The sequence below is a fragment of the Orbicella faveolata genome, unplaced genomic scaffold, assembly GCF_042242905.1.
Source record: "Orbicella faveolata isolate gen_17 unplaced genomic scaffold, um_ofav_v1 contig_25, whole genome shotgun sequence".
Classification (NCBI taxonomy): domain Eukaryota; kingdom Metazoa; phylum Cnidaria; class Anthozoa; order Scleractinia; family Merulinidae; genus Orbicella; species Orbicella faveolata.
This window is the reverse complement of record NW_028301553.1, coordinates 25,794,489-25,812,916: the sequence shown is the minus strand read 5'-3', so window position 1 is coordinate 25,812,916 and position 18,428 is coordinate 25,794,489. Positions and strand designations below refer to the sequence as shown.

Below are 18,428 nucleotides of genomic sequence, written 5' to 3'. Positions count from 1 at the left end.
GGGTAAGGGGGTTGTGTTTATTTGAATTATATTTAACATGTTGGAGAATGCTAGAATTTTATTGCATGTATTAAGTTTTAATCACCACCAACTTTTATGTATTTGTAATGCTATATGCACTTACCCTTTCACCTTTTGGTCCTATACATTTTGGAATGCAAGATGTGCACCCTTGACACTACAGTTATGAAAGAAAAGAGAGAGAAATAATCTTTTAAAAGCTGTCGCTGCTACTGTTATGGGAAGTGGGAAACTGACAAAATTTTCATTTTTCAAGAACAACATGTTTGAAATCCCTCCAATGCACCCCTACAGGCTTAGAGCCAATCAGGGAGTTTGAAAATGTTTTACTGGTTGACCTCTTATCATGCAAAGCATTAGCATTTTTATTTTGTGGTAATTTGCCTTCTCTTTTCTACCCTAAGGATTTACAGAGTTCCTTTTGTAGTATTTATTCAATGGTGTATTGCTACAATCCCAGACAAAAAATTGGGACACCAAGCAAGTTTCTCCCTTCCCCCACTTACAATGTTGATAATCTGGTGATTTTTCCCTTTTTGTCGAAAAAAATGCAACATTTTCGAACATTGATTAATTGATTAGGGGGGGGGGGGGGAGTGGGGGATATGTGATCCAATTCAAGTGTTCCAACTTATTTGTTCGGGATTGTCTGAAAGCGATATGCTTCGAGTAAAATGGCATTAAAGGAAAGGGCAGAGCTTGTGTCTATAAGACACGTTCCAAGATTATCAGTTCGCAAAGTAGCAGATCTTTTGTGTCGTTTCATGGAATAGTGTTCAGTAAATAGAATGAAACCCATTGAAATGGTTATCCGTGTACAGTAATCAGATTTATCACTATTACATGCGACATGAAAACTTTCGGGTCACATGTATTTAATTAATGCGCACAAATTACATCAATGGTTAACCACTTGAAAGTCAGCGTTTTGCACCCTAACCTTCGCTGTTCTTCCCAACTGGCAGAAGGTATGAAAATTTCTCACTTCACATCATTTGAAACTCAGGATGGAAGCAATGTAGAGTTTGATACTTGAAATATGGTTAACTGTCTGCCAGAGACAATAGGTTAACTACGTAACTACCCCTTCTATTTAAATTGAATAGTTAACCATGTAAACCTTCTCGCAAAGCTCTGTTTTGCTAGTTCTTGATCCCAAACAACGTCAAATAATTATATTTAATTCCTATAAAGTGGAAAAAGGTGTAATTCGAATGATATGACACAGTTTGGAACTAAGATGATTTACCAGTAATGGTTTATTGTTAGGGTTTGCTGAAGTGGTTAACCTTGTGACACTTCTGAAGTAGAAAACGTGCACCTTGCTTTATATGTGTTCCGCTCTTAGAGGGGAAAACGAACAGAGACATACATAATTTAATCACGTTTAGGTAGCAGTATCGCTTTATTGCTGTCCACAGATAAACCCTGTGAAAAAGCGAGGACAAGGCAAAATGTCCACTTGCGCAGTACCCTCTGCTTATACCAAATTTAGATCATTTCTGTTTCGCGTGGATCAACCACCCGTCTGAAGATCTTAAGACAGAGCCAAGGTCATCTTATTCAGTGCAGGAAATAGGGACATCCTTTTCAAACAAAATATCTCGTGCACAGTTGGATTTTATTGGTGGGTGGGCAAGTGAACTGTTTGCTCCTCCAGAAGCAATAGCAGGTCATGTCAAGGAATTATCAGTCACTGACCGTAGAAGGTCATTTAGAAAGATGGACTTCACGATCTTTAGCACTGCCTACCCAGGTAAAACTTGTTGTTGCATGCTGTTTCCTTTTAGTAGTGCTTGTTAGCTGTACCCGTTAGACAGCACAACTCCCCTTTTCTAAGACCTTCCTTATAGCAAGTGGTAAGACATTCTTTCAATTCTTCTTTTAGACAGTCTGGGCCAAAAAAATTGGGACACCAAGCAAGTTCTCCCCCACCTGCCACTTACAATGTTGATAATCATAACACAAATTTCCTAACTGACAAAAGCGTTTAGATTTATGCCTGTTAAGTTTTAGATGCAAACAACAGGGCTGTAGGGTTGTTCGAAAGCCGGTTAATGCTACCTCAGGATTAAAAGTTGACCGAAGTATTAACTCTCCTTATATAAAAATGTTTCTCAGTGCTTAGGGTTTGTGTAGTTTGAAATTGTTCAAACTCAAAACTGAAGGACAAACAATATAAAAAGAAATCCTCTCTGAAAAGTTAGAGAACTGAATTCTCAAACTGGTTAACAATTCATCAAGTTAAAACAAAGAGAATCACAACTGTGAAGGAGGTTTGGATACCCGGTCTTAATTAGCATAGATTTTGACGATTTTAGTTCTCCGTTTACTCCTTAGTTTCGGTTTCGGTAGAGAAGATATATCAAACTCTCGGGACAGTGTTTCATCGGCTATCCAAACACATTGAATTTCGTCAAAGATACTCCGCTGAGCGTCGTATTTTCAACTCTTTTCTCGGTGTTTGGATATCCCGATGAAACACTGCCTCTTGTGTTTGATATATTGCATCAAAATTCCTCCTTATCCTAGGTTAGCTCAATCAGGCTTTGAACAACCCAGCCGAGATGCAGACATGGTGCTCTTACATTTCAAATACTTGTTAGATACTGCGATTGAATTTCAATTTCTGCGATTCTAAATCTTGGTGGGCCGAAGTTGATCTTCAACATTTTTTTTAACACTATTTTATTCTGGACAGTTTCGTGTTGAAAAAAGTCTTTGAAAATTATGCTACTTAAAAATTTTCCCTTTGTACGGAAGATTTATTGTTGTTGGTTTAAAAAGTAGACGGGGATGATATGTAAGGTAATCTAACTGAACGCTAGGGTCAAACTTATTAATATAGTTTAAAGGTAATTGCAAGGAGAAAGGTGAAACTTCATGTACAAAAATACCGAAAACGAAAAAAGGAAAAAAAAAACCAATGTCCTTTAAATAGAAATTTAATTACGAGCTGTAACGGTACATTTTAAGAAGCTGGATATTGATTTTTCATTGAGGCATGCTGTAATTGTCAATATTTATTTGCTATTCTTTGTTATATCAAAACAGTAGAATCGATTCCTAGAATTTCACGGCCTTCCGGACGAGCTGGAGCACGGACAAGCTTGAAGCTTGGAGCGAAACCGGAAGAAGGCAAAGCTGCTATATCTATCCGTTATTTATTAGAAGTCTATTATTTGAAAACCTATTTCCAAGGATTTGATGAGATGCCAATCCGCAAATGCGTTCCTTTTAATACCAGACAGTGTTTTGCATTGGGAATATTTCCAGAAACTTAAGGATATGGCCTCGCCTACAGCTTGCGGTTTGACTCTTTGCCCAAGGCAAAAACCTGTACGCGTGTGATCTTGGAATTTTCATCAGTTTGTCCATTGCATGACTTATGAGAAAAAAATTTTATCAGTACGTTTTGGATTGTTTTTGAACCTTTTAAGCAGCGGAAGACTCACGGGGCACATCTTTTAGGATTACCGAAAAGGTTTACTATAGTCCGATTTTGTTAGGCTTATTTCGGAAGTCATGGGAGTCTCACCGCATGCACAAAATTCACGCGATGTGCCTTTTAAACAGCCTTCTGAGCACAATCTTTACCAACTATTTTCTTTTTCTGTTACATTCATCACTAGATTGTGTTATGCAGTTTCGGTACTCTTGAGACACAGTTGATGAACGTGTATTAGTGTTACTTTCTAGCTCAACGGCCGCAGCACCGGAAATAAATTTGCGCAAAGGTCGAAGGCTGCATAGCGGGACGGGTTTTGGACACAACGAATGAAACAGATGGCATTGTATTAGAAATATTTAAAGCTACCATCATTTTAGCTTCTTAGCCCTTCATCGGTTCACTGTGAATAAAAAAAACTCCTTGTTATCTGTTAACTATAAGACTTCAAATTAAGTCTCGCACAAATGGTTGATCTCTTCCTAAACCGAGCTGGACTTAAGGGCAGTTCCCGGGAAGTTTTAATGATCTTTTGGTTGATATTTGGGTAGGTCTAATTACACAACGCTTTAGTGTGCTGATGGTTTTCCCCAGACAGAAATCACAAACCGAATATAACATAAACATCGCGAGTTTTTCTTGTGATTTCCAACCACGTCTAGTCTGTCGTGATGTTTATGTCAAGTTCAAGTGAGCTTACTTCTTATCATGGTGTTATTACAAGGATTTATACCCAAAACTGCATCACAGTAGTGGTTTTAAGAACAACGTTCATGTCACTTCTGTCGCCTGTCTTTCGTCGACTTTGTCGGTCGCGCGAGCCACGTCACTCGCGTGAAAGTCACGCACACCTTCTGAACTACAGCTAGCGCGCGAGTCTTTCTCTCGAGCATCCCCCTCATAGCAAATGAGAAGTTTTTGAAAAGCTACGATTTAAAAAGAGCAGCGGAAACTCAACTGTGAAGGAAATACCTCCAAGTTTATCGCCTCAATCACACTAGAACGCAGACCAGCCGTGGATTTTTTGTTTTAAATAATTACCATGAGATGAAATTATTATAATTGTTGAACACGAGAAAGAGAGTGATTTTACTGTCTTAACTGTTGCAATCTTTAGTTTTGTTAACAGCCCGTCGATGGGGAAGGCGATTACTGCTAATTTTCGCAACTATAATTAACGATCCGGTGATGAGAATACAAGCTAACACGGTTCTACTTTGGTATCTATCTACTCGTGCGATCGTGCGATCGATTGGTGTGATCGAAGCCACGAGATTTCAAATGGTTCAGGGTTTGGACATGACATACTCGGAAATGCTATCACCAAGGGGATCTTCCCGAAAAACCAGGGAATTCTAATTTATTTCTTGATTTCGAGAAACATTTGCGCGCTGCAGGCTAGATGCCGAATAGAAGGCAACGGAACATTGAATGAAACGGACATCAGGAGTAAATGGTTTTGGTGCGGGTTAACTAGAGTGTAAATGAATATATGCATTTTTACCGTTAGAAAAACTGCTGTCAAACAAATAGCTTCTGCTGTGAAATGACAGCAAACAGAAGCTGGGTTTTTTTTCGGGTCGCAACTATCAACTTTTCCTGTGGTCGGTTCGCTCAGTACTGCTGAAAGTGCAAAGGGACACGCTCTCTTGGAGCTGTGGGGAAACACTCCAAATAAAATAGAAACATACCTCGGCATCCGCGAGAGGAGAATTTACCAATGATAATCCACAAACGACGACGAAAAGAGCAGCAAAACGAACTGAAAACCTGCAAGACAACAAACCACAGCAGAACATGAGTGGATGAACGCGCGCGTCAGGCGCTTGACGTCTGCCTTGGTAAATTAAGAAAACGCGAACTGAAGCGTGCCAAAGATCCGTCCCATAATATCGGGCCCAAACGTACCGCATGGTTAATATATGCATCCAGAAACAGCTACCAGTTCTGATGAGCTCTTATCTGGTCATACTATGTTAACGTGGGTTTTTAAGTGTGAAGAGTTGAGAATTGTCGCCCGGTGATCAGTGAAAATGGCTGGCAGGCCGAAATGCCAGGATTGAGAAAGCGGCTTTTGTTTCACGTTTAGCCTCCGGTGATAATGTTTCACGATTTATTGACAGATCGCGGAATTCCCGAGGTGTCAAGATTGAATGACTGGGTGGGTTTACCTTCTACACCATGGAACAATAGTTTACCTGTCCTGCGCTCTTCATCGAGAGCGTGAAGTTAATCTAATAATTAATCGGAAATTTCCCAGGAATTTCTGTGGGCGCGTTGCAGTAGACGCTATTAACTCGATCGTTCAAAAACAAGCTTATTTGTAATATTTAGCCTCTAAGTGCACAGTAGCACTTTTTTGTTTTTACTTTTAAGAAGTTTTTATTCTCGCGTACGTGAAGAAGCTGGATCTACTGCTAAACAATCACAATCGGGCCCGGCAATCGGACTATGACAAGAATAAATGAAATTACGCTTCTCGTAAAACAGCGAGATTTTTCCCTCGAAATGAGGCGTGTTCTACCAAAATACGGAAGCTACTTTGGATTATTACTGAAGGCCTGCCCATGCTTCTGAATTGCGGCCTGCTTTTGCCCTGAAAATATTTCTGCAGCCGGAAAAACCACTCCAAGTATTCTAACCGCAAATAGTTGTCATTCCCGGATGGTGATCTGCGAATTGCACCCAGACAAGATAAACAATCCTGTGTGTCAAATAATATTAGTTGTGAAACTCATCCGTAATTTTTTTTGCTACAGTTTTCATTGGATCTAAGGATTGATTTAGATAAAAGATAATTACGGCGGAGAACTTGACCCAAGCTATAAATGTCTGTCACAACCTCAAAAAACAGCAACTACGGGACGCCCGAGCTAGACCCCCTGATCTGCGGTGTGGTCACCTTCTTTGAGCGTAAAAAAGTGTCATATTCCCTGGCTGTATTGGAGATTGAGGGGAAGTTGTTAGAGTGGCGTGGTGTTTGTGAAGAACAGGTCGCCTTTTTTCACAACTTCGCTTGACTTTTGCACGCGAGAATTGTAAATAAATGAGAGACGGGAAATCCACGTAACTTCCTTTATTAACCTGGCAAGGAGGCATTTTTCTACGTTCTTTTTTGGCCATTAAAAATTCATGTTTATTGAAGAGCCATTAATTTGGCGAGATTACAGAATTTTAGACAGTTTCGATCCAGAGTATATCCGTGAAAGAGGAAAGGACGACGAATTTGGAATCCTCTTATGCTTTCACGCTGAAATGTGTTCGTTTTTCTGTTTCACTGTATTTTTTAAGTCTTTTTCTCTTAAATTCTCAGTCATTCAGTTTGAAAACAAACGTGTTGACCTACTTGTGTGTGTGGTCCTCGGTAAAACTTAATGCGAAAAAGAGAAAAAAATTTTTATTGATATTGCTTGAGCACTTATGTGAGTTTTAGCGTTGCTGTGCGAAAATTAGGTGGCCAGAAATTCGCCAAGAACCATTATCATGTGGTTCAAAGCAGTGTAAGTCGTACATATTACGGTAAATTTCAAAATACGGACCCCCGCGGCTATGACCTCGTATCTAAAAGGTGATTTGTAGAAAGCTGCAAGATGACAAACGCGATAAGATCCAGAAACCAGATAATGTATTTGTCTGACGGCCCGAAATGGGTTGAGAAAATACCAAACGAATCTTTTCGCATTTCATTTTTTTTTTGTTCGCTTAGTCGTCCTACTCCATAGACGTGTAGCAAAACGTGTTTCTTTTATCTCACCATTTTACCCAAGACTAAACAAAAACGACCGGGAAACAGCTGGAGAGCTATTCGTGGAGTCTGTCGCTTCACCTCCCGATGGCGGGACTCACCGGAAATATCGAGCAGTTTCTTAAGTAAACATACCGATCCTCGCTTTTGCCGCGAAAAAGGCGATTGAATTGGCGCCAAGGCGTGCTCAACTATGCGTGTTATTGAGGTGTGATGAGACAATCCTGAACTCGATATTTCCTTTTCGTCATTCTCCGCCTTCAGAGACAATCCCTGTAATGTGAGGTTACAGGGGCCTGTCAACTGTCGAGATCGCCAGATCGGATTGCATCACAATCGATTTTCCCACTTCCTTTGGAGTGACACGGCCGTCGAGGCTCAGATAACAAGGCCTTGTGCTATCCATGAAGCGTTTGTGATCCGTGGCACTGTTCTTCAATTTTGCTTGCTTTTACCTCTCGTTGGAGACTGTTTGATATTTTTTCATCATGAGGTTAAGGTAGGTTTGCGAGATCGTTAATATTCCCACCCGTTTGAGTTTCGCCTTACCCGGTTTACGAAAAGATTGTCTCACTTATTATTCACGTTTCATCCACAGGGCGGCCTCTCTCTTCGCCCTACTTTTCCTTGTGTGCAAAATAGCAAATTCACAGGTAAAGTTTGCTTTTACGCAGGTTTTGTTACCATTAGTTTTGCCATTAGTTTTGCCATTAGTTTTGGAGGCTACAATGTTTCTACTGCTGTAGGGAAACTTACAGTCACTCGCGTGCCCGCGCGCGTGGTGAACGCGAACACTTAGCTAGGTCGTTGATTCGGGAAGAAAGCGTTCTTTTTACACTATTGAGTGAGTTTTTTTTTTAAGTGATACAAATATTTGGTTCATGGATCTCTGATATGTAGTCTGGTGAAACAGTCGCGTGAACGGAATTTGGAGATAATCTACTTTGAATTCGGGGCACATTCTCCAGTTTTAACATAAATAAATAAAATTCTAAGTGAGAATGGTTACAACGATGACCGTTGAATGTTTGCTTAACTTGCTGCGTTGGTTGTCAAGGCGGAGATCATTTATTGCGTAGTAAAAAAAACACGGTTCACGGCTACGCACAAAATCACTATTCGCGTATAAAAACCTAGTCGTTTCACGATAAAAATCATCAATATACCCTTCACCACCTTTCTACAAAAAAGAAAGAAGTAATTAATTGACCCTATTTGTTTTGTGCGAGGAAATGTCTAGAGCATATACCAAAGAATTTTAGAGAAAAAAGCACTGTGGTAGGCAAGGAATTTTTCTTTATTTCTTGATGGTTGTGGTTATAGTTCATACGTCGTCAAAAAAATATTTGAAGCTTTTCACAGTGAAAACAGCCATTTTGAAAACGGGGCAAACAGCACAGGGGCATATATAGCGACCAATTCTGCACGACGTGTACATGTGTGTACCTCCGGAAATCTTAAAAAATGGAGATGTGAAGCGATGTTATTTTCAATCAAATCATTCTATGTTGCGGTTTCATTAAAACCTTGCTGACAGAGCCAATGTTGTTAAGGAGAATGCCTACACCAGTGGGAATTGAAATTGAGGCTCCATCTACACCATTAATTTTTTTTGACACATCTACGCCATTACACCTTTGAAATGATGTGTTTTCCAACTGAAATCTCATCCAAGGCTTCACATCCAGACCACCATTTCCTCCAGCATATTCTCAGTTAAAATTAAAAGACTAAAAAAAAGTTGATACCCTTTGAGAAGAAGCTATAAATGCTACTAGGTGAATAGACATATAGAGACGGACATTGGGGGTTCTGAACACTGCAATACTGCAAAAAAATTTTGGCAAATACCGCAATGTTGCAATAAAAAAAATCGTTATCCAGTGAATAGCAAACTTTGCTTGACCATTACTATCCACTTGATAGCGATTTATCCACTGGATAGCATTATATATAGAATTTGCAGGTCAAATTGAGATGAGCAGTGCAGATGGACCATAAATCAAGCAATAAGTAATTCACAATTTTTTCCCAATCATTTAATCTTGATGTATCTGCACATTTTACGGTTACTGGTCATCTTGCCACCAGGAAGTCTTGCCACCAACGAACTTGCTACCAAGTGAAGTTTCCTTGCCACCAATAGTCTAATAAGGCAGTGGATAAAAGAACAAGGAATAATCTATATATGCAATATGTGACTCGAAAACAAAGCTAGGAAGGCAATGCGCTGCCCATTTCAATGATGCAAAAGTCATAACAAGAAAGAAACAAATTAGAGTGCCGCAAACCGATTCACCAGCTAAGTCACCTCGACTATTTTACTCGACTAGTTTATCTTTTTGTCTGTGTTTGGTAGCGAGGTGGTGGCAAGTTCGTCGGTGGTAAAATTCCCTGGTGGCGAGGTGACTGGATACCCATTTTATAAACTTTGCTGGGATTTACCAAGAAAGATGTCTAAATAAAAATTGTTAATTCCTTAGTCTTTGTAGCTCATCCACATGCATGCCAGGCTCACATTTCTTACCATTATTTAGCCTATTTATGCTTGCATTTCTAGATAACATTTTTTTGTATCTTTTTTTAGGATCAAAATGATGAGGAATGCAACTGTAAACCTGGACAGAAAGGTTCACGGGTAAGTTACAACATCACTACAGGGACATAATGGAGTGTCTACTATGTATACCCAAAGGGACATTACTCCTTCATTAACATTGATTTTCATCACTTCAGACTTAAATAGGGTACATGTTTGTTTTGCACTTTGACCTGAAATTGCTTGTGTTGTTAAAATTAAATTATTTTTCCCTTAAAATCTGGCAATTTAAAACCTTACTGAAATGTTTACACATATGAAAGCCATCACTGGCTAGTTGAGGTCATGTATTAGAGGCATGTACTTATTTTTAAAAGTCTGAATGAATTAGGGTAAGGATTTGAAGAAATCAGCGCCTCTCCACTGAAAATGGTTTCAGAAATATCCATACCCTTCCAAAGGAAGCATCTTCATATCCCCCTTGCCTTTGGACCTCCCCCCACCCCACCCTTGCCATGAGAATTTGAAACTGTTCTATTGAAAAAGGTTATATTAGTCCTATTCACAAATTACAGCTTGGTGAGCAACACAGCTGTTTGTTTTATGAGAACAAATCATGGCCATTTGCCTTGCTAGTCTGTGTTACAACTTTATTTTCTGACCACATATCCTCGTCATTTGCCAAGCTACACAACCTGCAAAATTTGTTTTCTGACCACAATACCTGGACATTTGCAATCACTGGGCTACAAAATATTCATTCCTGATGACGCAGCTTCAGTTACCTGTTGTCAAAAATCACAGCACTAAACTGCAGGTTTGCAGAAATCATCTAAATTGTCCTTGATTCTATGTGGTGACTGTATACATGCATGTATGATGTAATTGCACCTGCTGTGGGAAGGCCAAATCAGTATTCATGTACGTTTGTCCCAAAAAACTCTTGATACAGACTGGATTAGGATTGTGTTACACTTCATGAATGCACCAAGTGACATTTTGCCATGCCTATTTCAATCAAAGTGCTCTCTGAGCAAACTCATGAATGATACAGATGAATGGGACATTTCAGTCAAAGTGCTTGCTGAGCAAACTGATGAATGGTACAGATGAATGAAATGATGTATGTAATTTTGTCTGTTATTTGACACTTTGAGATGTCATAGTAGTTGTTTGACAAAGTACCAGAAACATTTGGATAACTATATGTGATAATTGAAAGGAACGTGTCATAATGCATTGGAATTAAGGAGAATGGAACCTGATTCTACTGATAAAGGACATGTAAGAAACTGGAGTTTTTTGGTACTCTATAATATGAGACCCAGAGGACGAGGTTGAATGACGTTCAGTTGAACAGAATACATTTTTAAGATGCAACTTCAAAATGGGGTAGTGTAAGCATTTCTCAATTCAGGCCATAGTATCGATTTTGGTCACTCCAGGGACCATAGATTGAAAACGTGACAGAAAATTGGCGTTACTTTCGATTCTCACCAAATTTGGACAGTGGGATGATCTGATCATTAGCCAATAACAGGCCATTTTTCAGCTCTTTTCGTCATATCCCCCCCTCGGGAGAGTTTTGTCAAGTTAGCTAATTTAGTATGCAAGCCAATGTAATGGTGGTCACTGTTGGCGAAATGTTTATTTGCTCAAAATTGGGGCAAAATCTTTCGGAGATGGAAGTCAGGACATTTGTAAGGATACAGAAAGTAATATGGGACCAGTTGCTGGCTTCTAAGGCTGAATTTATCCAGAAGTAAGCTGTATTTTCGTTTTCATGCCAAAAGCCACGCGGTGAAATGTTATTGGCTTGTTATGCTCTCCTGTTCTGTTTTTTCTCTTGGTCTTTTTTGTAGCCTGCCGAGGCCATTCTTCCGTCTAAATCAGTTGCAAAAAGTTCGAAAAAGATGTTCCCATTCAAGTTTAAGCTCTCAGGCGATAATTCTGGAGTTTTTTGGCCGAAATGTCGGCTTTGTTATGTCCATGTTTTTTGGTTGCTATGGGCGACCGTAGCATCCTTTGTTAGGTCAAGTCTGGGAAGTGAGGTCGCAAAAAAATTCTAATTAATTCTGGTTTTGTTCGATTTCGCTGAAATTTTAACACGATAAAGCTGGATTGTTAAGGAATAGATTTATCTTCTATCGATATGTGGTAGCTATTAACACTAAAGTGATATATCGCTTCGAAGTCCGGGTTTTGAAGAGATTTTTTTGCAACGTGTGGGTTCGGCGTGATTTTGTAATTGGAGGATTCTGTTGACCCCGAAGGAAAAAATATCCCGAAAAGGTCATTTCATCGACGATTCAAATGAATATAAATATGTATATGTTGCAAGCTAACTTTCTGGTGAAAAAATATAATTTTTGACGAGCGCTGGGTTTTTAATTTTTTTCCCACGAAACACAGGGTAAGAGAAGAGTTTTAAGGTGCAACTTCAAAATGGGGTAGTGTAAGCATTTCTCAATTATTTCTTCCCTTATGCAATTGAAATATTAGTTTTTACTTCTTAATGCCAATGTGTTGTTCCAGAAAATATCCATACCCCGTGGAAGGTTTTGTAGCTTGAACCCCCCCACCCCTCCAGAAATTCCTTTTTAGTGTCATACTTTCCTTAAAAAAATGGGCTTTTGAAACCCGCCTCCCCCTTGGAATTTCTATTAACCTTCCTTGGGATGGGTATGGATATTTTCTGGAAGTACACAATTCATTGGCATTCAGAAGTATTGTTTGTTTTCAAAATAGAAAGCCTGTGTAAAAGTTGGGCTTGTTTACTCTTGCAAGACTGTAATAAACTACCTTAATGCAATAAAAAATACTGAAGACAAAGTAGCTAAAGATCATACCTCTTTGGACTGTAGTCAAACACTATCAAGATTATTAAGGTTTGTTTGCCTTATAGGGAAGACCAGGCCAAGTTGGTGTCCAAGGTGTACAAGGACTGGAGGTTTGTATAATGGTTAACCTTTCATTCCTGGTTAAGTTCAACGTGCAAATTCTCCTTTTGGTCTTGTTACATTTGTTATTATTTAGTTATTAATGTTGCAGTTCCTAGGGAGTAATGCTTTAATTATCCCGACAAACACAAGTAATAAACACGCGTTCTATGGCGTAAAGGGGGGAACACCGCTCCGCAATCGGTGTGACAGACGAACTTTCATTGTGTGACCAAAATTGATGCCAAACTTATCTCCCCAGCGGTTAATTCTGCACTGGATCAGACAAGTCGGCGAGGCCAAAAGCTTGCGCGTCCTAGTAGCGTAACTCTAAACGGCACTACGAGCTGACCTCCGGTCAGCATCATGCTAGAGTGTAGACAGTTCTTAAGCCTTACTTATCTCCCCAGCACTACGAGCCGACTTCACCGGCACGTGCTGGATCGGACAAGAAGAGGCATAAAAGAGCGTTAAATAGCGCCACTAAATTAGCGAAAACGAAGCTTGGGGAAGTTGCTGCAAGACTTAACTGATAGCGTGTCATGAGAGGTGAACCCCAGTTTATTATTTATATTAATGAACAACAACAATCAACCTCCAAAGGGAGGGAAGGGTGGGAGTTACAATTTCGAGGGCTAACTAAAAGTTACTGCAGTGATATAACGAGCGAATGATGCTAAAGTCCAAGCTAAGACTCTTTTATAGGTAAACTGATGTCTGGGTTTAAACCAATGTAAAATCGTGTCCCATGAAATGTACAGAGTCCATGCAGCCTTGAACAAAACAAGAATGGGGCTATTTAAAAGACTAGCCATACAAAATGCATGATATAGTTAAACCAGACGTTATTGCAACATGCATACGTGAAAGGCTATTGTGAATATTGTTTAAACTAGACAAGAAAGACATCTATAATGTTCTAACGCGTAACAGTTCTATTGCGTTACGTTTAACAACAGTAAGCTAGTGACTGTGCGTAAATAGCGTCACGCTCCATTAGCTGCGTGGTGGAAAAATTGGCATGAGGTATTTTTGGTCAAAAGTGAACAGTTTGTCAAAAACGCTCCAAATTTTGTATGTGGTTTTGTTTAGGTGTGATTTTAACCAACAACCATAAAGATGACAATTTGTGTGGCCGTAGGTTCACAGTGGAAAACAGTCATTCTAATGAATTTATCACAGTTGTAAATGTAAAATCTAAAGTAAAGTAACACAATAATTATTATTTTTTTAATTGAACGTGAAAGTTCTAATGGTTTGAGCTTAGACAATTTATTAACAGACACCAAAGTTGCGAAGATCACAACAAACAAGTTGAGATTTCATTGTTTTGTACAGGACATTTGATTGGCTGGATTTGAAAATGTTGGAATGTATTGTTTCAGTTCTGGCATTTGATTGGTTTTCATTGTCTGGCTGGCCCTGGTTTCAGTAAATGCACTGTAAACAATGTCCTGTATTTTTTTCGCTAAAGTCTGCTTCTTTTTTCAGATATTACGTATGCAAAAACTCATATTTGTTGTCACATCAATGCGTGACAACAAATTTGATGATTTCACTTGGAATACAGCAAAATGTTGATTTCACGCAATGTGTAAGCTCAAAAATGTTGATTTTGCGTTAAAAGCAGTTAAAATGTTGATTTTAGGTTGATGTGTGACTGCAAAGATGTTGATTTCACTTAGAAAACAGCAAAATGTTGATCTCATGCAAGTTGTGAGCTTAAAAATGTTGATTCCAACCTGAGCTTATTTGTACAGTTTTGGGTACTCGTGAAGCGGAAAACAAAGAATCAGTTTTAGCTCAGTGATGTTCAATCAGCAAGTAGTCAAAGATGAATGAATAGATTCATGAGATTCCGAAACTTGAAATAGAAGCTAGTACGTGTAAGTGTGCTTTGAAATGTGTCTTCACTAAATTGTAGATTTGTTTTTTTATAGGGTCCTCCAGGGAAAGAAGGCTTAAGAGGTCTTAAAGGCTACAAGGTACCAAATAAATGTTTTTTTTCCCCAGTGTTCATTGATCTGTGAGGTTTCATTTCCTTTTGTTAAGGGAAGCACTGTGCACCTGGATCTTAGTGGTAGAATCCTATCCTATCTGATTATGTCTGGGTTATGAACCAAGTGTGACTCATGTCAAGATGGCTGGATATTGGCCTTGTTCTTTTTTTGTATGGTTATGGACCAAGACAGAGTCCAGGTCGATAAACGCAGAAAAAAAAAGCATACCAATACCCAGCCATCCGGACCAAAAAGCTTGGTCAATAAAAGGATTTATTATATGGAGTTGATAAGGCTTTTTAAAGAAATTTTTCTAATAGGACACAATGCATAATCCCCAGCCAGCAAGAAAGGGCCATCTTGCCCGTTCAGGTAACCAATCATGGTGCAGGATTTGGTTCATCTTGCCTGTTCGCTCAGCTAGCCATACAAAAAGTAGAACATGAGTAGTCACTCTTTCGTGTTTTTGCATGTTGCGAGAGAAAACCATGAGAAAAAGTGGCTGCGCAAACTCCTGAGAGTGAGAAGCATCCGAAAGGAGGGACTACCGCCTAAGGCTGAGACTTTGAATTATACATTGCTCCCACAACACCAAAATATGATTGGCTTACGTTAGAAGTGTTGACAACACGTTGTCAACATTCGAGAAATGCTTGATGTCTTGCGGGAATGTTTATCTCGCTCTCTGAAAATAGAAAGCTTTAGAACTGGAGCAAATCAAAGCATTGGAATTGTGTCTCCCAGGCTGTGATGTTCTTGCGATTCTGCTGACAGGCTATGGAAAGAGTTAAATGTATTAGGTGTTTTGCTTGGCAAAGCTTTTCGCTGGAACTTGAATGTGAGTGTGTCAGTGATCTCGCTGCTCAATACCAGGTCATCAACATCGTTGAAAAACAATTCCGTAAATATGAATTGACTGAGCTTGGCCTTTCAGCCATCCTGGACATTCACTTGAAACTTTCCGCTGCTTTTGGCAAACATGTCACTGCAGTTGGATGATCTCCTATGTCAAATACATAAAGTAAATTCCTGTTTGAAACTCTGCATTTGAAAATTTTTCAATAACTTTTAAATTTATACCTACAGACATGGCAAAAAATCATTTCAAGATGCCTTCTTTGCCATTTTCTTTTCAAAACCTCTTTAGCAATTTTGCTTAATGAACGCTGTAATGAAGATATACTTCTCACAGCATGGTTTTGAATTGCTACTTAAAGAGAAGAGCAATTTTATTCAAGACATCTACCGGGGTCATTGACAACAGGCGATAATGAGAGGATGTCAAGATAAGGAGTTATATTGGATATGTGCAATGAGGTTGAAAATTTACACTGAAAAATCACCCGGCTGTGAAAGGTCAGAGTCTCTGGCTTAGGCAGTAGTCCCTCCTTTCGCCTGCGTTTCACCCCCAGGATTTCATGCGGCCATTTTTTCCTCGTGGTTTATTTGCGGTCTTGCTCGACGGACTAAGCAAAAGAGGGACTACTCGTAGTCTATATGAGAAGTTGTGTTCAGTGTCTTTGCTAGCCCACAACCAAAGGTGTACAAAAGTAGCCTTGTGTGCATGTCATTAATATTTTATGGAATGGATAAAATGCTTTCAATGTTTTTTTTCAGGGTGATGCTGGACAAGCTGGCCCCCCTGGATCTCAAGGAGATCAGGTGCATTATGCAGTAATAATAATTATGCCAAGGAAACTAATTATTCACATAAATGAATAAATGTTAATTTTTTTGCAGTCTTGCTTCACTTTGTATTGTTCAGGGCTTTCTATAAGAAAAGCTGGTTAAAGGGACAGTGTCATGAGCTGTGCATGTGTGAGATTGCTTTCTCCATATCAGCTTAAAATCCCTTTTGAAAGGGGATATTGAACTATACTGTCTTCTTTTTGAACTAAGAGAAAGTAGATTTCTCAAAACTAAATTATTTTGAGGTCAGTTTGCGTTGAACAAACTCGTGCCGTGTTTCCGCCCTGTCGGATCACATTGTGATCAAGACAACTTCGTAATTCAGGAGTACAATGTGTGCTTATATTGGTTTTGTGGAAATACTTTTTGTCTCCAGTATATCTAGACAGATTTCTGACTTGAACACTGCTACTAACAGCTACACTGTATGTTAATGCAGATTCTACAGTACAGAAGGATTTAATGGTCACAAAGTGAAAACAGCTTACGAAACTTGTCTATTTCACTTTAGTTACTGTCAAATTAAAACATGATCCACCCATCTTTCAAATTCATAGTGCTAACCGTCTCATGCAAATAGATTTTTTTCTCTACTAAATGTTCACAGGTTTCTAAGTTTTATACACCACATCAAAGCTAACTCAGAATGCAGATTCCGGAGTACAAAGCGATTTAAAGGTCAAGATGCGCTTTTTGTTGTTGTTGTTTATAGTGGTCAATGTGCTTAGCTACACCTAGCTAGTTCACAGGCATGCCACTCTAAATGAAAGAAACAAGTATATCAACTAAACATGATAGGCTTAAAAGTCCCAACTGGTGGGAGGCAGACCAGTTGGCTATTTACAAGCATGACCGAGGAGTTTAACTACTGTAGGGTCTACCGAGAAACAACTCCAGCCAAGTGGTCAGAGTGGGACTTGAACCCGCGACCTCCGGATTTCAAGTCCGGTGCCCTAACCACTCAGCCATGCTGCCTCCATGAATAGCCTAATAGCCTAAAAGTCATGCAATCAAGTTACTGTTGAATTGCAGCACAAGCCACGTATCTTTCAACTTCACAATGCTAACTGTGCCATGTTTACAAAATAATATATTTTTTTCTCTACCAAATCTCCACTGGTTTCTAAGTTTTATATGTCATATGAAAGCTAACTGAAGGCAGATGCTGGAGTGTGTATCAATTTAAATGTCAAGATGCATTTAATAGCCAAAAAAATCATGCCGTATTCCACTATTAATAATAACTTAGGGTTTAGCCATCTCAAACCACACGTTGCTTTTCAGTTATTTTCTCTAGCATATCTCCACGGAATTTTATGTTCAATGCATCTGTTAAAAAAAAAGTTAAGTGAATACAGATTCCTAACTCAAAGACAATTGCGATAAGGAGGTCAAGATATGCTGAATACCTCAACTGGCCAAGACTCGGCATTTACTGGGTGGAAGCTTCGTATATTATGATAGCTAATTTCTCCCCATGCTTTAATAGCATGAGCTATCCATTGTAGTCAAATTTCCCTTGTTTACACTCCACAACTGGCTCCACTAGTTGATGCCATTTGTTAAATTCAAACTTGAAAAATTCAACCTGAACTTTTCAAGTTTTGATCAAAACGTCACACATATGCAGTTCATGACTTTGTCCCTTTAAATGATCAGTAAGACCAGCTATTTTGATTTTACTACATGTACCTGATTTACATATACAAGCATGTGATGTTCAAAGTTACAATAATCAAGTAAAACTTCTTGGAAGACATTTATTTATAATTCATGATGAAACTTTTGTGCTACATTGGCAGGCAAATGAATTAACTCCATTTAGCTAAGTATTAGATTGATGTTGATAAAGTAATTGATAAGTCAAATTGGTAAATGTGATATTCCAAGACTGGGCTTAAGGTAAAATAGGCAACTTTTTGAACCTATTTGTTAAGTAAAGTTTGAGGGCCTGTTTACAAGGAGGGAGGGTTATATATTTCCATGCCCCTTCCATAGAGAGATTTTTGGTTTCACCTCCTCTCTCCCAAATCCCTCTTGAAATTTA

General features: G+C 39.0%; 2 protein-coding genes across 2 annotated transcripts in view; one reads left to right on the top strand and one right to left on the bottom strand.

Annotated features, from left to right (window-relative positions):
• Nucleotides 1-5,555, bottom strand: part of LOC110067959 (uncharacterized) — a 51,162-nt gene extending 45,607 nt beyond the window's left edge. The window contains exons 1-3 of the mRNA XM_089293915.1: nucleotides 5,378-5,555; nucleotides 5,161-5,239; nucleotides 125-178 (exon numbers count right to left, since the gene is read on the bottom strand). Coding sequence (XP_089150041.1) covers nucleotides 125-178; nucleotides 5,161-5,239; nucleotides 5,378-5,397 — 153 coding nt within the window. The 5' untranslated portion in view covers nucleotides 5,398-5,555. The remainder of the gene's footprint in view (nucleotides 1-124; nucleotides 179-5,160; nucleotides 5,240-5,377) is intronic.
• A 1,991-nt stretch (nucleotides 5,556-7,546) lies between these two features.
• Nucleotides 7,547-18,428, top strand: part of LOC110067796 (uncharacterized) — a 59,286-nt gene continuing 48,404 nt past the window's right edge. Inside the window, exons 1-6 of the mRNA XM_020775132.2 lie at nucleotides 7,547-7,713; nucleotides 7,813-7,867; nucleotides 9,802-9,852; nucleotides 12,659-12,703; nucleotides 14,633-14,677; nucleotides 16,310-16,354. Of these exons, the coding sequence (XP_020630791.2) occupies nucleotides 7,703-7,713; nucleotides 7,813-7,867; nucleotides 9,802-9,852; nucleotides 12,659-12,703; nucleotides 14,633-14,677; nucleotides 16,310-16,354 (252 nt within the window). The 5' untranslated portion in view covers nucleotides 7,547-7,702. The remainder of the gene's footprint in view (nucleotides 7,714-7,812; nucleotides 7,868-9,801; nucleotides 9,853-12,658; nucleotides 12,704-14,632; nucleotides 14,678-16,309; nucleotides 16,355-18,428) is intronic.